Here is a 25,486-nt window from a genome sequence, read left to right as displayed (position 1 = left end):
CAAACTCGGCCCTCAGGGCCCCACACAGGTCTCCTCACAGAATCCCAAGTGAAATAATTAGCTCCACCTGTGGATCTTTTTAAATGTTTTAAGTAAAGAGCGCACTTGTGCACCTGCCTGGTGACCTGGAAAACATGAACGGTGTGGGACAGAGTTTGAGAACCCCTGCCCATGAGACTTCCTGTTGCCTGAGCTTGCTGGGCCCTCAGCGGCCCAGTTAGACTTTTAATAATGAAGAAGCCCATTCATTTAATAACCCTGGCATTTCCTCAGGTGTAACGATCCCATTAGGGCTATATATAAATGTGGCGTTTGGCAGAGGTCCGTCGTCAGATTGTACAAACGGGATTTAGGAAAGGTATAGAGAAAGAAAGAGTACTCTCTTTTTTGGGGGCACTGCTTATGAAAAAAAGTTTTTCTAAAACTTAACTTTTATTATATTCAACATATATTCAAGAATAAAATCGACACACATTGACATAGATCTAACATGAAAAACAACATAAATTAGACGTGTGTAACCCTATAGGGGTACTTATACTTGGTTAATCATTTCAGTAAGAATAATTATGTATAAGACACTTCTTGGAGCATGCACAAAAATTCAATATGCATACTTATTCTTCTGAATTTGGCACAAAAATTTGATTGGATATCTATTGATATCTATAAGCAACACACTGCGAGATATTTCTTGAATCGTCACACTTAAAAGAAACACTTCAATGAGTCTCTGAAACTGTATTTATATATGGAGATAATAACAACTTAATGAGTTACTTAGTTTCCGATTAAGACATCAGTGTAATAATGGATATTGGTGTGACAATCTCGTTTCGTCAATAGATTAGGGATTTAGGAAAGGACAGACGTAGATTAGATTCATCACAGCCATGTTTTATTGGTAAAATGCTTCAACATAACAAAATAAAATCTTGCACAGACGCAGGCATGTCCAAACTGTGGCCCCCCAGCTGTTGTGAAACTACAAGTCCCATCATGCCTTGCTACTGTTTTGCTAATAGGGAATGCTAAAACTATGGCAAAGCATGCTGGGATGTGTAGTTTCACAACAGCTTCTAGGCCACGGTTTGGACATGCCTAAGGTAGAGGATGGGTGGGGGCTGACGTGAGACAGGTGGAAAGAATCCTGGTTTTGAGAGCTTACATTCTACAGGGAGATATGGAGATAATAGGAGCTGGGGGGATCTGTAGGTGACAGTGAGGAGTTACATAGCCTGGCGAAAGCCCAAATTGGGGGGTTCTTGTGCAGAGCGGAGCTGGAACCTGGGCAGCAGGAGGAGCCTCCACCTCACCTCCGTACCCCACAATCACTGTACCCCACACATCTGCACTAGCTGTAGGCTTATCGCCCTCTCTGCAGTGTGCCCCTCTCACTGTGCCCTGGCTTTATGTAGCCCTGTAGCTGAATTCTGCCTCTCTCTGCCAGGCCCTGTCCCCACCAGTCACCACCAATGACAGATCATATCTATTGGAATGTTATGTAATAAGAGAGCCGGTAGTGGCTGTGATAATGTCTCACCATTTGTATACGATTACGGTTAGAATAGAAATGTGGATAAGGGAGGTAAATACAGTAGAGGCCATTGACAAGGACATCTGATACCTGGGCTTTACACAACTGTGGCACAATCATCCACCGCACATGAAAGTTACCGCGCTCGGAAGCAGACTCCGCACAGTAAACGTGTGCCTCTGTGTGCCACGGACCTATTTGTGCCACGGAGGTAAAAAGATATTTAGAGGTATGTTTAAAAGTTCAAATGTGACTTTGAGGTGCCCCCTCCTACCCCTCAGCACCTGACCGTCCATGGAATTCTCGCCACGCATAGTTCAGCGCAGCCTGACAGAGGATGAGGCCCTCACTGAGCCTACACACAGGCCCTCTCCACTTGTAACCCGCCCCTGATGCATGCTGGGAAACTAGATTCCATCTGACTGTACCAATGATGAATACTGTATTGTGGCTGTGCACAGAATCCATTAGCAGAGGTTCCGCAGATGATTCCGCCATCGGTATAATGTGGTCTGTTGGCGAATCTCTCCGCCACACTCTGGCACCGGGATAATATACAAACTCCACTCAGATGGGATGCCCATGGCGCCAATGCAGCAATGCTAACCACCGAGCCACCTGGCACCACTTTCTTCATTTACAATAGAATATAACATAATTAAAACGTAAGAGTCCCTTCACTCGTTATCTTATTTACTCTTCCCGGCAAGACGATTTGTTCGGGTATTTACCAGGTAGAATAAAAGTAAGAGACTAATTATAATGTTTAGGAGACCGAATGATGGGATACCGTAGTGCTTATATAGATATCCTCCGATGGTCGGTCCGATGGTCCGTGTGAGAGGCTGGACCGACGCGCAGATCCCCAGCATTGCACCTAGGAGATAAGATGCACAGGATTCAGGACAGTTGCAGATTACGGGGCGCAGCGCTAGAGCTCCATTCGGTGACTTTAACGGTCGGATGTAATGTGGTGCGAATCCGGAGGCTGTGCAGGATGCCGGAAGAACTAGAGTTTCTTTAAAGGGGCAATCGTTAACGAGACATGGTTTTGCCGCTTTAAAAAAAAACAAAAAACGTCAGAGTTAGTCCGTCCGGTATCCCACACATCGGGGGGAACTCGCTATTACCTCCGCCATTCTTGTGAGAGAATGTGATGGCAGACCACATGGCCCATCTAGTCTTGAGACAACCTAATTTTGGAGTGTGGTAGAAAACTGGAGCACCCAGAGGAAACCCACGCAAGCACGGGGAGAGTGTACAAACTTTACGCGCTAGGATATGTCAGGAATGCTTACCATTACACCAACCGTGTTGCCTTGAGATATAGGGCCTTATTCTAGTTCACTCTTTCTGAAAAAAATCCTTCTTAGATGGACAAAACCATGTGCACTGCAGGGGGGCAGCTGTAAAATGTGCAGAGAGAATTAGATTTGGGTGAGTTATTTTGTTTCTGTGCAGGGTAAATACTGGCTGCTTTATTTTTACACTGCAATATAGATCTCACTTCGAAATAATACCCCACCCAAATCTAATTCTCTCTGAACATTTTACAGCTGCCCCACCTGCAGTGCACATGGTTTTGTCCATCTAAGAAGGATTTTGTCAGAAAGAGTGAACTAGAATAAGGCCCATAGTGTATGGCCAAGATATTGACAGCAGATATTGGATGATCCTGAGTTGGAAGCGGAGATTGGGTGGCACAAGAAAGTAATATAGAAACACTTCCACAAATGCGCTGCGCCACGTACCGGTCTCCGAGGGGGGGACAGCTTTGGTAAGAATGCTGTCGCTGATCACTCCTGAAACGCTCAGCGTGAATATCATCGGAAGTGCGATAATGCAGAAGTGAAAGACGTTCGTCATCAATACCTGGATAGGGAAGAAAAGGAACGTTGTGTTAGTCTAGAGCAGTTACCGGAAGCACATGGGGAACAAAGCTGGTTCTCTCTCGCACGCTACCATCAATTGGTAATTATAAAATAGTGATAGCACTAGCAGTGATAGCACTAGTTCCTTACAGATAGTGACAGCACTAGGTCCTTACACAGTGATAGCACTAGGTCCTTACAGACAGTGATAGCACTAGTTCCTTACAGACAGTGATAGCACTAGTTCCTTACAGATAGCGATAGCACTAGTTCCTTACACAGTGACAGCACTAGGTCCTTACACAGTGATAGCACTAGCTCCTTACAGACAGTGATAGCACTAGCTCCTTACAGACAGTGATAGCACTAGTTCCTTACAGATAGTGACAGCACTAGGTCCTTACACAGTGATAGCACTAGTTCCTTACAGATAGTGACAGCACTAGGTCCTAACAGACAGTGATAGCACTAGCTCCTTACAGACAGTGATATCACTAGCTCCTTACAGACAGTGATAGCACTAGTTCCTTACAGATAGTGATAGCACTAGGTACTTACAGATAGTGATAGCACTAGGTCCTTACAGATAGTGATAGCACTAGTTCCTTACAGATAGTGATAGCACTAGCTCCTTACAGACAGTGATAGCACTAGTTCCTTACAGATAGTGATAGCACTAGTTCCTTACAGACAGTGATAGCACTATGTCCTTACAGACAGTGATAGCACTAGTTCCTTACAGATAGTGATAGCACTAGTTCCTTACAGACAGTGATAGCACTAGTTCCTTACAGATAGTGATAGCACTAGTTTTTTACAGACAGTGATAGCACTAGTTCCTTACAGACAGTGATAGCACTAGTTCCTTACAGATAGTTATCACTAGGTACTTACAGACAGTGATAGCACTAGTTCCTTACAGACAGATACATGGCTAAGCATCTTTCATTGGCTGGAACTCGTTAGCCAGTACTTAGCACGTTGTGTCTGATGTGTATACAGAGTTATTTGTCATGGCATGTCAGTGTATTGTGCAGAATTGTAATGCACAGTGTGTGTGAGAACATCCATCCAACAATAATAAGAGGACACTTACTAGCACAAAAGCATTGGGGAAAGGTTAAATAAAAACTGTATTTGTTCTGTCTGGATTACAAGCGACAGATCTTCTATGAGGCTGCGTCTTGTTGTTACAGTTACGCTATGTGACATCAATAGGATTCTGCCAGGATGTTATCTCTGAGGCAGTGTATTCCGTGTTATTGTGATATAATTAGTAACAGCAACAGGTAGGTCTCCTCCGCGCAGCTACACCAGCCGGACACTATTGTCTGTGTGCACATCACAAGGAGCGCTCAGGCCTGACTCAATGTTGGTTTCTATACAGTATATACAGCTTATAGTATAGAACTTGTATGGCACTTGCCCACATTTCTGGGTGGGAGTGTGTTTCGGTGGTGACCTGATTTTTGGGAGCCTCTCAACCATTGCAGTAGGCAAGGATGGTCTTCCAGCATTCACTGGGCGCTTAGAGATGATCTCCACTCCAAGATGTGAGTTGTATTTCATATGCGTCGTTGCTATGGGCAACCATTCAGAAAACTACTTCTCATTTTTTGTAGTACCTTCTAGAAGATAATAGATAGTATCTGATTGGTTTCCCCCACAGACTTCTCTTTTCTCCTCTCCGGGAGAAGCCCAAAGAGGAGACGCCGCAGGGAACTTCGGTAAACGGGCTCTCACATCATCAAGCCCCGCCCACACATAGGCTGCAATTCATTGGCCAGAGGGAGAGGCGGAACCAAAATAATTCACAGCATTTTAGCCCCACCCATTGAGTACGTGAATGCCGGTTATCATCTCTCCAACCCGCCCGCTTCATTTGGGAGCCTCCTACAAGTACGGGATCATATCTGACAGGGGTATAATGCTGTCTATTCAAAGCGTGTCGCACCTGGGAGGGACCCGGCATTTGCTCCCCTCAGTGATCCGGCTAGAAGCCGGGTCGCTGACATCACATAGGAGCGGGGCGGAGCAGCACGGGGTTATTGAAAGGGAGGGAGGCAGTGACGTGCGGTGAGGTCAGTGGTTGGTGAGGCACTAGCAGCAGCATGACGGTGCAGGGGAACGGCAGGTCCTAAAAACATCAAAGAGCAACCGCATATACTGCACCTGTTGTGGTTATGCCACTGCGCTCAACCTCCACAGTGGTACCCTTATACACAGTATGCAACAGCAATACACTGTATATACATACAAGGGCAGATCCAGGAAAAAATGACATGGGGGGGCACCAAGATAGGCGGAGGGGGGGGGGGGGGGGGGTAGTTGTGCCAGTGTGCACGCTCAGAGAGCGGAGAGAGAGGAGGAGAGCCGAGAAAGGGTGGGAACGGGATTAAAAATAGTCCCTGGCCCTTAAAGTACACATGCCCACCTTGGCGTAAATAGTGAATATTGTAATTGTGCGCGTGCCGGAAAAGAGGGTGTGGCCACTCAAAAGGGTGTGTGGTCTTGAGTGAGGTGTAGCACACCATAATCCACTTCTACAAATTATTCAACAAAATAGTAGACCCCGTTATACTTGCCCCTTTCACATAATGCCACACGGATTGAGCCAAAGTTTACATAATGCCACATGGATTGAGCCAAAGTTTACATAACGCTACATGGATTGAACCAAAATTCACATAACACTACACGGATTGAACCAAAATTCACATAACGCTACACAAATTGAGCCAAAATTCACATAATGCTACACGGATTAAGCTAAAATTCACAACATGCTCCATATAAAAAGGGACATTACGTGCCGAAGGCGCGCCAAACATATGCACCATAATACCCGTTACACATTAAGCCACATGCAGTATTGCCTATTTCAAATTATGCTACATAAGTTCTGCTTACCTACATGCTCACACCACTATCCCCCATCACACCAGCCCCACACTGTCCCCCTTCACATTAGCCCCACACTGTCCATCACACCAGCCACACACTGCCCCTTAACACCAGCCCCACACTGTCCTCCTTCACACCAGCCCCACACTGTCCTCCTTCACACCATTATCCCCATCACACCAGCTCCACACTGTCCCACATGACACCAGCCCCACACTGTCCTTCACACCAGCCAGCCCCACACTGTCCCCATCACACCAGCCCCACACTGTCCTCCTTCACACCAGCCCCGCACTGTCCAATCACACCACTATCCCCATCACACCACTATCCCCATGACACTAGCCCCACACTGTCCCCCATGACACCAGCCCACATTGGCCCCCATCACTCCAGCCCACATTGGCCCCGTACACCTTACACATATACCCCACATGACGAATGCCCATATACACATAAAGCCCTGTACACATATGCCCCACATTACTTATGACCTTTACAAATAATGACACATAATGTCCTATACACCCACATTATTAAATTCCCATATACACATAATGGTCTTTACATATGCATCACATTAGTAAAAATACTCTTACACAGATAACGCACCTTACACATATTCCAACTGTCTGCTCCCCGGCTCTCACTCAGTGGCCGACGGTATCCAGCTTCCAGACAGGTGGCCCCCGGCACCTGCATTTCCCCCTGCTACTGTCCTCCCGCCTATGGCTTTTTCCCCTCTGCACAGTCCCTGCCCTGGGGCTACCACTTACCCTCAGGCTCCAGGCAGGGCTCCTGGATTCTCTGGCTGGACGTGTCCCCTTCCATGCTGACAGCGCCGGCGGCCATGTGCTCAGAAGCATCGCAGAGGCGCTCACGGGGTTGGGAGCCGTCTATATGCGGGACATGCAGGGAGGGGGGCTGCGGTGCAGAGATCCGGGTGTGGAAGGAGGGCTTTTACGCTCCCCTCTCCTGGTAGGTGAAAGTATTCGGGTCCGTGCAGCCGCCGAGCAGGGAAGGGAGGGAGGGGGGTTGGTGCGGAGGTTCTTGCACCCACAGTGTGGGGAGGGAGGGGGGGGGGGGCGGTGCGGAGGGTGCAGATGCAGATGGGTTGCTTCTGATACGCTGACAGGCAGCATTGAGACCAATCATAGCTGCCTCAGTGACAGGACAAGCACCCCCTGTCACTGAGGCACCGCTATAGGTGCCGCCTGTACAGGTTTTTTTAATGGGATTTTGCAGCCTGCTGCTTGGCACCGCCCCCTCCCCACCCCCTGTTTCTGGATCCTGACATTGATAGCCGGAGGCACGGCTCCCAATGCCTCCGATACGAACTTTAAACAAAAATTATGGTGTAAAAATGAATAGGATTATATAAAGCATATACTTATGACACATAATGTGTCATAAGTATTTTCTTTGTATTTTATTATCTTTATCATTAATAACAGGGGAGGCACTGCCTCCCCTGACTGCACGTCCCTGGAGGGAGGAGGCTGTGCTTGGAGATGACTCTGCGGTCTCCTCCCTATATTGTGAAAAGGACCAGGTCGCGCAACCCATTTACACTGCCCAGCAACCCGGGTCTGACCTGGATAAAATTCTTTTTTCCCCCCGGGTTGGAATGCCGGGTTGCTGGACCCGGATTATTTGTGCGGTGTGAAAGGGGTAACTGTCAGGTCAGGGGCAGGAGACTTATGAAGGAAACAGATTCTTACCAGGCCCAGTCCGAGTGCCACAGAAACCGCCACACTTAGTAAGAGCAAGGTATCGTCTGAATATCGTTTAGTCAGCTGACCCAGCATGATGCCCTGGACGACCTAGGAAACGACGGGGAGAAACTGCGTATTAATAGAAATAATAAACCAAAAATACCCTAAACAATGCAATGTATAATAGCTCTGGTGGCAGATATGTCCTGTACCCCCGAATACATACTGGCGATTAGAGGAGGGGATGCCCGCAGTGAGAATACCGACCCGAGTCGTTTATCATGTGCGATTCTGAATTAGGCCCAATGTGCACGTCTATAGAAATGTGACATTTCAGAGGAATGGCTTTGCCTGAGCTGGAGAGAAAGTTGATCTCGGCCCTTGTAAATAAATCCGGGCTCACAGTACATACTTTCCTCACCCGCGGCGCAGCCCGCAGCGCAGCACTGCTATGTCACAGCAGCTATCAGGTTGTCCCTTCCATAATACTGTGATATGTTATCCGTTTCCCAGCATCTCCCAATGTGTAAGTGAGATAATGAGCCTGGAACAGGCTCGAACAGAGCAAACACCAACCCAGCCGGGTAACCCCACCTCAATGACAAGTAGCAGCACATATAGTGACGCTGTGCGGTGCAGAGGAGCCAGGTCGCCGGCTCGGGGGAATTATATCTAATGACAAAGGGCCGCTCCTGCGAGACAAAGCGCTGAGTGGAAGCCCTGCAGCAGTACAAAGGCAATAAGGCCAGGAATGAGTGTGCAATGCAGGACCGCATTCCTGCTCAGAAGTCTCTGGCCTGCAATGCCATGCAGGGGTCACACACAGGGGACTGCGCTCAAGGCGGCCTCGCTGGTTACTTTTCATTAATACCCGTCAGTCGTTAAGGTGGCAGATACTTTGCATTATTGCATCTGATAATTCGGTTCTAGCACACACTAGACCAGGGGTGTCAAACTCAAATTCATCGGGGGCCGCATCGGCAGTTTGGTCACCCTCAAAGGGCCGGTTGTATCTTTGCCAGATGTCATATGCCCCACAGTGTAACAAATATGCTCCCAGTGCCATATATCATATGCCCCCACAGTGCCACACATATGCCCCCTGTGCCAGATATCATATGCCCCACAGTGCAACACATATGCCCCCAGTGCCAGATATGCCCCCACAGTGCTAGGTATGCCCACACAATGCCAGATATGCCCACCACAGTGCCAGATATGCCCCCAGTGTCAGATATGCCCACACATATGCCCCCAGTGCCAGCCATATGCCCCCACAGTGCCAGACAGAACCAGATATGCCCCCACAGTGCCAGATATGCCCCCACGGTGCTAGGTATGCCCCCACAGTGCCAGATATGCCCCCACAGTGCCACACATATGCCCAGTGCCAGAAATGCCCCCCACAGTGCCAAATATGCCCCCACAGTGCCAGATATGCCCCCAGTGTCAGATATGCCCACACAGTGCCACACATATGCCCCCAGTGCCAGCCATATGCCCCCACAGTGCCAGACAGATCCATATATGCCCCCACAGTGCCAGATATGCCCCCAGTGTCAGATATGCCCACACAGTGCCACACATGCACCCAGTGCCAGCCATATGCCCCCACAGTGCCATCCAGATCCATATATGCCCCCACAGTGCCAGATATGCCCCCAGTGCCAGATATGCCCCCACAGTGCCAAATATGCCCCCACAGTGCCAGCTGCAGAACAGCACAACTCACCGTTGGTTGCTGCAGCCTGGTCTCACTCTCTCCCGCTCCAGCCGCTGCTTCCGCCCGCCGCCATCTCCGTGCCGCCAACTCCGCGCCGCTGCTGCTGCTGAGGGAGGGGAGGGAGAGGAAGGAGAGACGCGAGATGCGCTCCCCACCCCTCCCCTCCATAGGAAATCTGCTGTGGCAGGGGGCAGTGGACCTGTACAGGCCGCGCCCCCCGCCACTTACATATGCGCGCATGCGCACAATGTTCCTGGGGGGGGTAATTTCTTATGGAGGTACGGGGTACCGGCACCCTATGTTTTAGTGGTACGCCGTACCGCCTCTCTTGCAGCACTTAGTGCAAGCCCTCCAGCTCCCCAAAGGCTGGCGGCGGCTGTGCGGGCCACATTAGCAGGTCTGGCGGGCCGGATTTGGCCCGCGGGCCTTGTGATTGACACCTATGCACTAGACTATTCGCTCCAAGGACGATATCATTAACGATTTCTGCAGGACTAGCAGGGAAACGATATAGTGCTTACAGACTGAACGATACCATTAACGATATCGCTTAATGACGTCATCCTGCCCCTGCTACATACGTGCAGTTGTCAATGACATAGCTAAAACTGAGCTGTATTTACAGACGTCGGAGGACATCATTAATGCCCCGCGCGCATCATTTAATGATATTAAACGCATGCGCTATAGCTGCCCATACACTACTGCGATGTATCGCAGCACCGTTCAGCCACCCGACCCCCCTTGAGCCAATGTATCGCATGCGACCCCGGGAGGGGTCCGGGTAAGAGGTCCGACCTGATTGCACGGGACCGATCGGATCTGATGTCAAACACATACAATTTTTCTCAGCCCGATCCGTCGGAATCGGGTCAAATTGGCCCAAATCGGACTAGTGTATGAGGGCCTTAAGAGATGTTACAAACTATATTTCTCAGAAGGAGCAAAGTAAGCGATATTGTTTGTGTGTATGCTGGACATGGGTCTATGGTATTTTGGGCATGAGGATACAATTTATGATAAGATAGTTATTCTGGATAAGTGGCTATAGAATATGATATCTGTGTATGCTGGGCATGGGGCTATAGAAAAGGGTAAAATGCATATGTTAAACATGGGGCATGACTCTAAAGTATATGATATCTGTGTATGCTGGACATGGGGCATGACTATAGAATATGATATTCTGTGTAAACTGGACATGGGGCATGACTATAGAATATGATATTCTGTGTATGCTGGACATGGGGCATGATTCTATAGAATATGATATTCTGTGTATTCTGAACATGGGGCATGACTATAGAATATGATATATGTGTATGCTGGACATGGGGCATGATTCTATAGAATATGATATTATGTGTATGCTGGACATGGGGCATGATTCTATAGAATATGATATTCTGTGTATTCTGAACATGGGGCATGACTATAGAATATGATATATGTGTATGCTGGACATGGGGCATGATTCTATAGAATATGATATCTGTGTATGCTGGACATGGGGCATGATTCTATAGAATATAATATTCTGTGTAAACTGGACATGGGGCATGATTCTATAGAATATGATATTATGTGTATGCTGGACATGGGGTATGATTCTATAGAATATGATATATGTGTATGCTGGACATGGGGCATGACTATAGAATATGATATATGTGTATGCTGGACATGGGGCATGATTCTATAGAATATGATATCTGTGTATGCTGGACATGGGGCATGATTCTATAGAATATAATATTCTGTGTAAACTGGACATGGGGCATGATTCTATAGAATATGATATATGTGTATGCTGGACATGGGGCATGATTCTATAGAATATGATATCTGTGTATGCTGGACATGGGGCATGATTCTATAGAATATGATATTCTGTGTATGCTGGACATGGGGCATGATTCTATAGAATATGATATTATGTGTATGCTGGACATGGGGCATGATTCTATAGAATATGATATTCTGTGTATTCTGAACATGGGGCATGATTCTATAGAATATTATATCTGTGTATGCTGGACATGGGGCATGATTCTATAGAATATGATATCTGTGTATGCTGGACATGGGGCATGATTCTATAGAATATGATATTCTGTGTAAACTGGACATGGGGCATGACTCTATAGAATATGATATCTGTGTATGCTGGACATGGGGCATGATTCTATAGAATATTATATCTGTGTATGCTGGACATGGGGCATGATTCTATAGAATATGATATATGTGTATGCTGGACATGGGGCATGATTCTATAGAATATGATATATGTGTATGCTGGACATGGGGCATGACTATAGAATATGATATTCCGTGTATGCTGGACATGGGGCATGATTCTATAGAATATGATATTATGTGTATGCTGGACATGGGGCATGATTCTATATAATATTATATCTGTGTATGCTGGACATGGGGCATGATTCTATAGAATATGATATCTGTGTATGCTGGACATGGGGCATGATTCTATAGAATATTATATCTGTGTATGCTGGACATGGGGCATGATTCTATAGAATATGATATCTGTGTATGCTGGACATGGGGCATGATTCTATAGAATATTATATCTGTGTATGCTGGACATGGGGCATGATTCTATAGAATATTATATATGTGTATGCTGGACATGGGGCATGATTCTATATAATATGATATATGTGTATGCTGGACATGGGGCATGACTATAGAATATGATATTCCGTGTATGCTGGACATGGGGCATGATTCTATAGAATATGATATATGTGTATGCTGGACATGGGGCATGACTATAGAATATGATATCTGTGTATGCTGGACATGGGACATGATTCTATAGAATATGATATTCTGTGTATTCTGAACATGGGGCATGATTCTATAGAATATGATATATGTGTATGCTGGACATGGGGCATGATTCTATAGAATATAATATTATGTGTATGCTGGACATGGGGCATGATTCTATAGAATATGATATTATGTGTATGCTGGACATGGGGTATGATTCTATAGAATATGATATCTGTGTATGCTGGACATGGGGCATGATTCTATAGAATATTATATCTGTGTATGCTGGACATGGGGCATGATTCTATAGAATATGATATATGTGTATGCTGGACATGGGGCATGATTCTATAGAATATGATATATGTGTATGCTGGACATGGGGCATGACTATAGAATATGATATTCCGTGTATGCTGGACATGGGGCATGATTCTATAGAATATGATATTATGTGTATTCTGGACATGGGGCATGATTCTATATAATATTATATCTGTGTATGCTGGACATGGGGCATGATTCTATAGAATATGATATCTGTGTATGCTGGACATGGGGCATGATTCTATAGAATATTATATCTGTGTATGCTGGACATGGGGCATGATTCTATAGAATATGATATCTGTGTATGCTGGACATGGGGCATGATTCTATAGAATATTATATCTGTGTATGCTGGACATGGGGCATGATTCTATAGAATATTATATATGTGTATGCTGGACATGGGGCATGATTCTATATAATATGATATATGTGTATGCTGGACATGGGGCATGACTATAGAATATGATATTCCGTGTATGCTGGACATGGGGCATGATTCTATAGAATATGATATATGTGTATGCTGGACATGGGGCATGACTATAGAATATGATATCTGTGTATGCTGGACATGGGACATGATTCTATAGAATATGATATTCTGTGTATTCTGAACATGGGGCATGATTCTATAGAATATGATATATGTGTATGCTGGACATGGGGCATGATTCTATAGAATATAATATTATGTGTATGCTGGACATGGGGCATGATTCTATAGAATATGATATTATGTGTATGCTGGACATGGGGTATGATTCTATAGAATATGATATATGTGTATGCTGGACATGGGGCATGACTATAGAATATGATATCTGTGTATGCTGGACATGGGGCATGATTCTATAGAATATGATATCTGTGTATGCTGGACATGCGGCATGATTCTATAGAATATGATATATGTGTATGCTGGACATGGGGCATGATTCTATAGAATATGATATTATGTGTATGCTGGACATGGGGCATGATTCTATAGAATATGATATTATGTGTATGCTGGACATGGGGTATGATTCTATAGAATATGATATATGTGTATGCTGGACATGGGGCATAACTATAGAATATGATATATGTGTATGCTGGACATGGGGCATGATTCTATAGAATATGATATTCTGTGTAAACTGGACATGGGGCATGATTCTATAGAATATGATATCTGTGTATGCTGGACATGGGGCATGATTCTATAGAATATTATATCTGTGTATGCTGGACATGGGGCATGATTCTATAGAATATTATATCTGTGTATGCTGGACATGGGGCATGATTCTATAGAATATGATATATGTGTATGCTGGACATGGGGCATGACTATAGAATATGATATTCCGTGTATGCTGGACATGGGGCATGATTCTATAGAATATGATATATGTGTATGCTGGACATGGGGCATGACTATAGAATATGATATCTGTGTATGCTGGACATGGGACATGATTCTATAGAATATGATATTCTGTGTATTCTGAACATGGGGCATGATTCTATAGAATATGATATATGTGTATGCTGGACATGGGGCATGATTCTATAGAATATAATATTATGTGTATGCTGGACATGGGGCATGATTCTATAGAATATGATATTATGTGTATGCTGGACATGGGGTATGATTCTATAGAATATGATATATGTGTATGCTGGACATGGGGCATGACTATAGAATATGATATCTGTGTATGCTGGACATGGGGCATGATTCTATAGAATATGATATCTGTGTATGCTGGACATGCGGCATGATTCTATAGAATATGATATATGTGTATGCTGGACATGGGGCATGATTCTATAGAATATGATATTATGTGTATGCTGGACATGGGGCATGATTCTATAGAATATGATATTATGTGTATGCTGGACATGGGGTATGATTCTATAGAATATGATATATGTGTATGCTGGACATGGGGCATAACTATAGAATATGATATATGTGTATGCTGGACATGGGGCATGATTCTATAGAATATGATATTCTGTGTAAACTGGACATGGGGCATGATTCTATAGAATATGATATCTGTGTATGCTGGACATGGGGCATGATTCTATAGAATATTATATCTGTGTATGCTGGACATGGGGCATGATTCTATAGAATATTATATCTGTGTATGCTGGACATGGGGCATGATTCTATAGAATATGATATATGTGTATGCTGGACATGGGGCATGATTCTATATAATATGATATATGTGTATGCTGGACATGGGGCATGACTATAGAATATGATATTCCGTGTATGCTGGACATGGGGCATGATTCTATAGAATATGATATCTGTGTATGCTGGACATGGGGCATGATTCTATAGAATATTATATCTGTGTATGCTGGACATGGGGCATGATTCTATAGAATATGATATCTGTGTATGCTGGACATGGGGCATGATTCTATAGAATATGATATATGTGTAAACTGGACATGGGGCATGACTATAGAATATGATATCTGTGTATGCTGGACATGGGACATGATTCTATAGAATATGATATTCTGTGTATTCTGAACATGGGGCATGATTCTATAGAATATGATATATGTGTATGCTGGACATGGGGCATGATTCTATAGAATATGATATTATGTGTATGCTGGACATGGGGCATGATTCTATAGAATATGATATTATGTGTATGCTGGACATGGGGTATGATTCTATAGAATATGATATATGTGTATGCTGGACATGGGGCATGACTATAGAATATGATATATGTGTATGCTGGACATGGGGCATGATTCTATAGAATATGATATCTGTGTATGCTGGACATGGGGCATGATTCTATAGAATATAATATTCTGTGTAAACTGGACATGGGGCATGATTCTATAGAATATGATATCTGTGTATGCTGGACATGGGGCATGATTCTATAGAATATTATATCTGTGTATGCTGGACATGGGGCATGATTCTATAGAATATTATATCTGTGTATGCTGGACATGGGGCATGATTCTATAGAATATGATATATGTGTATGCTGGACATGGGGCATGATTCTATATAATATGATATATGTGTATGCTGGACATGGGGCATGACTATAGAATATGATATTCCGTGTATGCTGGACATGGGGCATGATTCTATAGAATATGATATTATGTGTATGCTGAACATGGGGCATGATTCTATAGAATATGATATCTGTGTATGCTGGACATGGGGCATGATTCTATAGAATATTATATCTGTGTATGCTGGACATGGGGCATGATTCTATAGAATATGATATCTGTGTATGCTGGACATGGGGCATGATTCTATAGAATATGATATATGTGTAAACTGGACATGGGGCATGACTATAGAATATGATATCTGTGTATGCTGGACATGGGACATGATTCTATAGAATATGATATTCTGTGTATTCTGAACATGGGGCATGATTCTATAGAATATGATATATGTGTATGCTGGACATGGGGCATGATTCTATAGAATATGATATTATGTGTATGCTGGACATGGGGCATGATTCTATAGAATATGATATTATGTGTATGCTGGACATGGGGTATGATTCTATAGAATATGATATATGTGTATGCTGGACATGGGGCATGACTATAGAATATGATATATGTGTATGCTGGACATGGGGCATGATTCTATAGAATATGATATCTGTGTATGCTGGACATGGGGCATGATTCTATAGAATATAATATTCTGTGTAAACTGGACATGGGGCATGATTCTATAGAATATGATATATGTGTATGCTGGACATGGGGCATGATTCTATAGAATATGATATCTGTGTATGCTGGACATGGGGCATGATTCTATAGAATATGATATATGTGTATGCTGGACATGGGGCATGATTCTATAGAATATGATACTCTGTGTATGCTGGACATGGGGCATGATTCTATAGAATATGATATCTGTGTATGCTGGACATGGGGCATGATTCTATAGAATATGATATTATGTGTATGCTGGACATGGGGCATGATTCTATAGAATATAATATTCTGTGTATTCTGAACATGGGGCATGATTCTATAGAATATTATATCTGTGTATGCTGGACATGGGGCATGATTCTATAGAATATGATATCTGTGTATGCTGGACATGGGGCATGATTCTATAGAATATGATATTCTGTGTAAACTGGACATGGGGCATGACTCTATAGAATATGATATCTGTGTATGCTGGACATGGGGCATGATTCTATAGAATATTATATCTGTGTATGCTGGACATGGGGCATGATTCTATAGAATATTATATCTGTGTATGCTGGACATGGGGCATGATTCTATAGAATATGATATTCTGTGTATTCTGAACATGGGGCATGACTATAGAATATGATATATGTGTATGCTGGACATGGGGCATGATTCTATAGAATATGATATCTGTGTATGCTGGACATGGGGCATGATTCTATAGAATATAATATTCGGTACTTGTTTCCTAGAACGGCCACAACGATTTAGATCGTTGTGGTCGTAAGATAAAAAATCGGATCGATCGCATCGCATGCGATTTGGTCGCATACGATGCGACCGATCCGATCGACCGATTTTTCACCCGATTTTTTTTTTTTTTCCACCAGATTTGTTTAAATTGCCCCCCCAAATGTTAATAAGTGTGCTAGACCCCACGATAGACGTGAACCCGAAGCGTGGCGAGCGCAGCGAGCCCGCGAGGGGCGGGGGTGCGCGTCCTCCGACCTTTTCATTCCCCTACTATCCACTAGGGCGTGGAGTGAGAATATAATAGTGTGGCGAGCGCAGCGAGCCACCGAGCCCGAAGCGTGGCGAGCCCCGCGAGGGGACGCGTCTAACTTCACAGGTATACGCGTCCGCTCGCCACGCTTCGGGCTCGGTGGCTCGCTGCGCTCGCCACACTATTATATTCTCACTCCACGCCCTAGTGGATAGTAGGGGAATGAAAAGGTCGGAGGACGCGCACCGCCGCCCCTCGCGGGCTCGCTGCGCTCGCCACGCTTCGGGTTCACGTCTATCGTGGGGTCATGGCGGGCACATAAAAAATGTGAAATGGGTCATATTGGCCCATTTCACCTTTTTTATCATTTTTCCCTATGTGAGATGGACTTAATCAAGTCCATCTCATCTTGTGCCATTATAATGGCACAAGACCGACCGATTTCAATGTTAAAAGATTTTTTAACATTGAAGTCTATGGAAAAATCGGGTCAATCGGTCGGTCGCATCGCGGCCGATTTTAATTGGTCGCGACCGACCGATTGACCCGATTTCTGTCAATCAAAGTGAAAAAATTGTAAAAAATCGGCCACATCGTGAGGATCGTGTCCCTTAATTAAGAGCCACGATCACTCACGATTGTGGCCGTTCTAGGAAACAAGTACCTAATATTCTGTGTAAACTGGACATGGGGCATGATTCTATAGAATATGATATTATGTGTATGCTGGACATGGGGTATGATTCTATAGAATATGATATATGTGTATGCTGGACATGGGGCATGACTATAGAATATGATATATGTGTATGCTGGACATGGGGCATGATTCTATAGAATATGATATCTGTGTATGCTGGACATGGGGCATGATTCTATAGAATATAATATTCTGTGTAAACTGGACATGGGGCATGATTCTATAGAATATGATATATGTGTATGCTGGACATGGGGCATGATTCTATAGAATATGATATCTGTGTATGCTGGACATGGGGCATGATTCTATAGAATATGATATTCTGTGTATGCTGGACATGGGGCATGATTCTATAGAATATGATATTATGTGTATGCTGGACATGGGGCATGATTCTATAGAATATGATATTCTGTGTATTCTGAACATGGGGCATGATTCTATAGAATATTATATCTGTGTATGCTGGACATGGGGCATGATTCTATAGAATATGATATCTGTGTATGCTGGACATGGGGCATGATTCTATAGAATATGATATTCTGTGTAAACTGGACATGGGGCATGACTCTATAGAATATGATATCTGTGTATGCTGGACATGGGGCATGATTCTATAGAATATTATATCTGTGTGTGCTGGACATGGGGCATGATTCTATAGAATATTATATCTGTGTATGCTGGACATGGGGCATGATTCTATAGAATATGATATATGTGTATGCTGGACATGGGGCATGATTCTATAGAATATTATATCTGTGTATGCTGGACATGGGGCATGATTCTATAGAATATGATATCTGTGTATGCTGGACATGGGGCATGATTCTATAGAATATTATATCTGTGTGTGCTGGACATGGGGCATGATTCTATAGAATATTATATCTGTGTATGCTGGACATGGGGCATGATTCTATAGAATATGATATATGTGTATGCTGGACATGGGGCATGATTCTATAGAATATGATATATGTGTATGCTGGACATGGGGCATGACTATAGAATATGATATTCCGTGTATGCTGGACATGGGGCATGATTCTATAGAATATGATATTATGTGTATGCTGGACATGGGGCATGATTCTATATAATATTATATCTGTGTATGCTGGACATGGGGCATGATTCTATAGAATATGATATCTGTGTATGCTGGACATGGGGCATGATTCTATAGAATATTATATCTGTGTATGCTGGACATGGGGCATGATTCTATAGAATATGATATCTGTGTATGCTGGACATGGGGCATGATTCTATAGAATATTATATCTGTGTATGCTGGACATGGGGCATGATTCTATAGAATATTATATATGTGTATGCTGGACATGGGGCATGATTCTATATAATATGATATATGTGTATGCTGGACATGGGGCATGACTATAGAATATGATATTCCGTGTATGCTGGACATGGGGCATGATTCTATAGAATATGATATATGTGTATGCTGGACATGGGACATGATTCTATAGAATATGATATCTGTGTATGCTGGACATGGGACATGATTCTATAGAATATGATATTCTGTGTATTCTGAACATGGGGCATGATTCTATAGAATATGATATATGTGTATGCTGGACATGGGGCATGATTCTATAGAATATAATATTATGTGTATGCTGGACATGGGGCATGATTCTATAGAATATGATATTATGTGTATGCTGGACATGGGGTATGATTCTATAGAATATGATATATGTGTATGCTGGACATGGGGCATGACTATAGAATATGATATCTGTGTATGCTGGACATGGGGCATGATTCTATAGAATATGATATCTGTGTATGCTGGACATGGGGCATGATTCTATAGAATATGATATATGTGTATGCTGGACATGGGGCATGATTCTATAGAATATGATATTATGTGTATGCTGGACATGGGGCATGATTCTATAGAATATGATATTATGTGTATGCTGGACATGAGGTATGATTCTATAGAATATGATATATGTGTATGCTGGACATGGGGCATGACTATAGAATATGATATATGTGTATGCTGGACATGGGGCATGATTCTATAGAATATGATATCTGTGTATGCTGGACATGGGGCATGATTCTATAGAATATAATATTCTGTGTAAACTGGACATGGGGCATGATTCTATAGAATATGATATATGTGTATGCTGGACATGGGGCATGATTCTATAGAATATGATATCTGTGTATGCTGGACATGGGGCATGATTCTATAGAATATAATATTCTGTGTATTCTGAACATGGGGCATGATTCTATAGAATATTATATCTGTGTATGCTGAACATGGGGCATGATTCTATAGAATATGATATCTGTGTATGCTGGACATGGGGCATGATTCTATAGAATATGATATCTGTGTATGCTGGACATGGGGCATGACTCTATAGAATATGATATCTGTGTATGCTGGACATGGGGCATGATTCTATAGAATATTATATCTGTGTATGCTGGACATGGGGCATGATTCTATAGAATATTATATCTGTGTATGCTGGACATGGGGCATGATTCTATAGAATATGATATATGTGTATGCTGGACATGGGGCATGATTCTATATAATATGATATATGTGTATGCTGGACATGGGGCATGACTATAGAATATGATATTCCGTGTATGCTGGACATGGGGCATGATTCTATAGAATATGATATTATGTGTATGCTGAACATGGGGCATGATTCTATAGAATATGATATCTGTGTATGCTGGACATGGGGCATGATTCTATAGAATATGATATATGTGTATGCTGGACATGGGGCATGATTCTATAGAATATGATATCTGTGTATGCTGGACATGGGGCATGATTCTATAGAATATGATTTTTTTGTATGCTGGACATGGGGCATTATGCTATAGAATATGATATCTGTGTATGCTGGACATGGGGTATGATTCTATAAAATATGATATCTGTGTATGCTGGACATGGGGCATGATTCTATAGAATATGATATTCTGTGTATGCTGGACATGGGGGCATGATTCTATAGAATATGATATTATGTGTATGCTGGACATGGGGCATGATTCTATAGAATATGATATGTGTATGCTGGACATGGGGTATGATTCTATAGAATATGATATCTGTGTATGCTGGACATGGGGCATGATTCTATAGAATATGATATTCTGTGTAAACTGGACATGGGGCATGACTCTATAGAATATGATATCTGTGTATGCTGGACATGGGGCATGACTCTATAGAATATGATATCTGTGTATGCTGGACATGGGGCATGATCCTATAGAATATGATATCTGTGTATGCTGGACATGTGGGTATGATTCTATAAAATATGATATCTGTGTATGCTGGGCATGGGGCATGATTCTATAGAATATGATATTATGTGTATGCTGGACATGGGGCATGATTCTATAGAATATGATATCTGTGTATGCTGGACATGGGGCATGATTCTATAGAATATGATATCTGTGTATGCTGGACATGGGGCATGATTCTATAGAATATGATATTCTGTGTATGCTGGACATGGGGCATGATTCTATAGAATATGATATCTGTGTATGCTGGACATGGGGCATGATTCTATAGAATATGATACTCTGTGTATGCTGGACATGGGGCATGATTCTATAGAATATGATATCTGTGTATGCTGGACATGGGGCATGATTCTATAGAATATGATATCTGTGTATGCTGGACATGGGGTATGATTCTATAGAATATGATATCTGTGTATGCTGGACATGGGGCATGATTCTATAAAATATGATATCTGTGTATGCTGGACATGGGGTATGATTCTATAAAATATGATATCTGTGTATGCTGGGCATACAGTATAACAGAGCGGTCACATGGGGAGTTCCAGCCTATGCAGATCCTGCAAACCCTCACAGGTGTTCCCCATTGCCCCATTTCAAGATTGGGGATTGAGCCAATTTGCAGTAACTATAAGCAACACAACGCAGTAGGCGGAGCATTACTGTATAGGGTTATAGGGTTGCGTCTTCAGGATGTGGCAATTAGCGTAAGGCAATATAGTCATTATGAGATACATATGTTGTCTCTGTGGGGTGGACGGATGTCCATATGGCTATAAGGAGAGGGGGACATCCCCTGCAGGCCTCCAGCACTGTGTAATGGGATCACATGGTCTCCGGGTCTCCGATCGCTGAACTCTGTCAGTCTCTAAGTCTTTGAAGACGAGAACAAAGAACATAATTTGCTATAAACAAAGGAGGAAGGAAACGGTTTTCACGTGAGCCGACAGCCACCCATATCTGTGTACATGCCGGGGGCAGGACTGAGTACACACAGTCCTTTCAGAGTTTGAGTTTGAAGAAACTCAGGGAGCCCGAGGTGTGCTCCCACCACCACCAGTGCTGTGCCTAAACACGTGCAAAGGGGGCAGCCGTACGAACGTGTGGACCCTCTCCCAAAGGAGCAAGGCCCCATGGTTCCCCTAACCCCCCTCAACCATAAGGCCGAGGAAGGGAAAAAAGGGATCGGTGGGTCCTCTTCGGCGAAGCTCAGAGAGACCCGCGTTTCCTCCACCCCCGGAAGGGTTTTGGACGGTGGGTCCTCCGCACCCGAAGGTTTGGAGAGACCCGCATAGGCTTCCCTCCGCCTTGCGGCTCGGGGTTGCCCTCGAGGGGACCGGGACTCTCCCCAAAAGGTGAAGAGTCCCAGTCACGTTTGGGGAACGGAAGGCCCGTTAGGGACAGCCGCACTACCCAAATCAAAAAAATGTGACAAACTAACGAAAAACGTGAAGTGCTCAAAAGTGCAAATCAAAGAAAGAAATAAAAAGAGGCCCTAGCCAGAAGGCCGGGGTGGGGGGTGTAAAAAAATTGTCCTACCCCATCCAAAAGGACGAGGTAAGGACGTGTAGCCTAACCTAGAGGGAAGTGCGCGGTGCAGGTGCCATTCAGTGCATGGTGCTGGACATCACCAGTGCAAATCAGGCACCCCCGAGTTACCCCGGGGGCACAGTGCAGCCTCGGGCTCTAGGCAGCCGACCAGTCAGCGTCCGACCAAGTGTTTCTCCGTCTCACCAGCAGGTACTTTCCAGCCCCTGGCATGGGAATGGGTACTCCACTGGGCTTTTCGAAAGACTCCCTTAGGGGCTGCACCCCCCTCGGAAGAGCAATCTACTCAGTCCCAGTGTTTCTCCGCTCCCAGGGTTAAGATACTAGGCTGAGCTTTTCGCTGTGCCCAGGCTGGATCCTTCCCAACCTGGACCAATCTACTCGGTCTCAGCTTTTCTCCGCTCCCTGGGAATGGATACTAGACTGAGCCTTTCGCTGTCTCATCCTTCGGGGGCTACGAACCCCGTCAAGAGAGTCAAACTACTAGGCCCAGTGTTTCTCCCCCCCTCTTACCAGTGGGTTTACGGAAACAACACCTCCTACCACTGGCAGAGGTGAAGGTACTCAGCTAGCCCTTTCACTGCTCCCAGGAAAAAACAGAGGGGTCCCACACCCTCCGCCCATCAGAGCAGCTACTCAGACCAGCCTTTCTCTATTCTCTGCCAGGGGGCCAGTCCATACCCAACTGATAAGAACAGATACTACACTTGATCTTAGCCAAAAGGCAGTCCTTTCAGAGCAGGACCCACAGGACACCCACATAACATTACCGGGGCCTCCTGGCTCATTCCACTGTGGGGACTGGTTTCGGGGTAAATGTACCTTAGGTAAGGAGATCTTTTGAAGATAAGATGTTGCCCATAGCAACCAATCAGAATCGATCTATTATCTACTAATATCTACTAGGTGCAGTAGTTTAAAACCAGCATCCGACAGATGTAAATAAAGCGTTGGGCAATGAATGTTACTCAGTGCACGGATAACTATGGGGTTTATTCTAGTTCATTCTTTCTGACAAAATCCTTCTTAGATGGGCAAAACCATGTGCACTGCAGGTGGGGCAGATGTAACATGTGCATAGAGAATTAGATTTGGGTGAGTTTTTTTGTTTCTGTGCAGGGAAAATACTGACTGCATGATTTTACACTGCAATATAGATCTCACTTTGAAGAAAAACCCCACCCAAATCTAATTTTCTCTGCATAATTTACATCTGCCCCACCCGCAGTGCACATGGTTTTGTCCATCTAAGAAGGATTTTGTCAGAAAGAATGAACTAGAATAACCCCCTATATGACATGCCTAATATCACTGCACTGTATTTCCTGCATGTCCAATGGAAACTCCTTATGCTAGCATGTGGGGGTTGTGTGATGTCATACAGCCACCGTGACCCGCCCCTCAACCCCATGTCGACACCCCAAAAAAGCCACGTCGCCGCCCCCTCGCCAGCCCTTAGACCGCAGTTACATTTTCAAGAATGCAACCACTGTTTAAGTGCTTGCACATCGGCGCCGACACGTGCGCACATGCGCAGGTGTTCCAAAATTGGCGTATAGCAATTCCTGGACTTCAGCGTATGTAGCAGAATTAACACCGTTGTTCGCTAACAGAGAACGAGATCATAGTAACCGCCAGCGACTAATTATTAGCCATTGCGCGAATAAGGCAGTAAAAGTGATTGGGGCCTATAGGTTACTGCCCATGTGTAATAGATTAGCAAATGACCCCCAGCGACAGCAGGCGCCAGTCCCAGGTCCGGCAGCCGAAGGCGCCTTTTGTAGATTCTCAGAACATGTTTTGGAAAATAGAAAAAAAAAAAAAACACGTCTCTCCTTTATAACTAACAGTATGGTGGAAGCTTATCCCCAGAAACATCTAGTGTTGCGTCTTTGCGGGCGAGCAGCATGTTTGTGCACTTCCGCTCCTCACAGCGTTCTGTTATCTGTGTAAACACAGCACAGTTGAAAGTGTACACAGATATTTCCCCATTCACTATCTGTGCGGCAATAACATAAACAGAAGGGGACGGATGCGCAGGGCCCAGGGCGATGCACGAATGTTTCCGGAAGCTGCAGCTCTGGAATACACCGGAATATTTCCTTACCAATTGCAGAATCCCGAAATAGGACATTAAGTATCCAGACGTCGCCGCGTTTAGCCCAAAGAAGTCGACAGAAACGACAGGAAACATAAGCATGAAGAGGCCTGGGAAGACACAATGGACAGTGCCAGTTATCCTGGTG

General features: G+C 44.1%; 1 protein-coding gene across 1 annotated transcript in view; it reads right to left on the bottom strand.

The window, feature by feature from the left end:
* Positions 1-400: 400 nt before the first annotated feature.
* Positions 401-25,486, bottom strand: part of SLC67A1 (solute carrier family 67 member 1) — a 59,681-nt gene continuing 34,595 nt past the window's right edge. Inside the window, exons 7-10 of the mRNA XM_083163922.1 lie at positions 25,348-25,448; positions 8,034-8,135; positions 3,289-3,409; positions 401-2,414 (exon numbers count right to left, since the gene is read on the bottom strand). Coding sequence (XP_083020048.1) covers positions 2,227-2,414; positions 3,289-3,409; positions 8,034-8,135; positions 25,348-25,448 — 512 coding nt within the window. The 3' untranslated portion in view covers positions 401-2,226. The remainder of the gene's footprint in view (positions 2,415-3,288; positions 3,410-8,033; positions 8,136-25,347; positions 25,449-25,486) is intronic.

Source organism: Crinia signifera, chromosome 11 (genome assembly GCF_055691185.1).
Source record: "Crinia signifera chromosome 11, ASM5569118v1, whole genome shotgun sequence".
NCBI lineage: Eukaryota > Metazoa > Chordata > Amphibia > Anura > Myobatrachidae > Crinia > Crinia signifera.
This window is presented reverse-complemented; position numbering and strand designations above follow the sequence as displayed.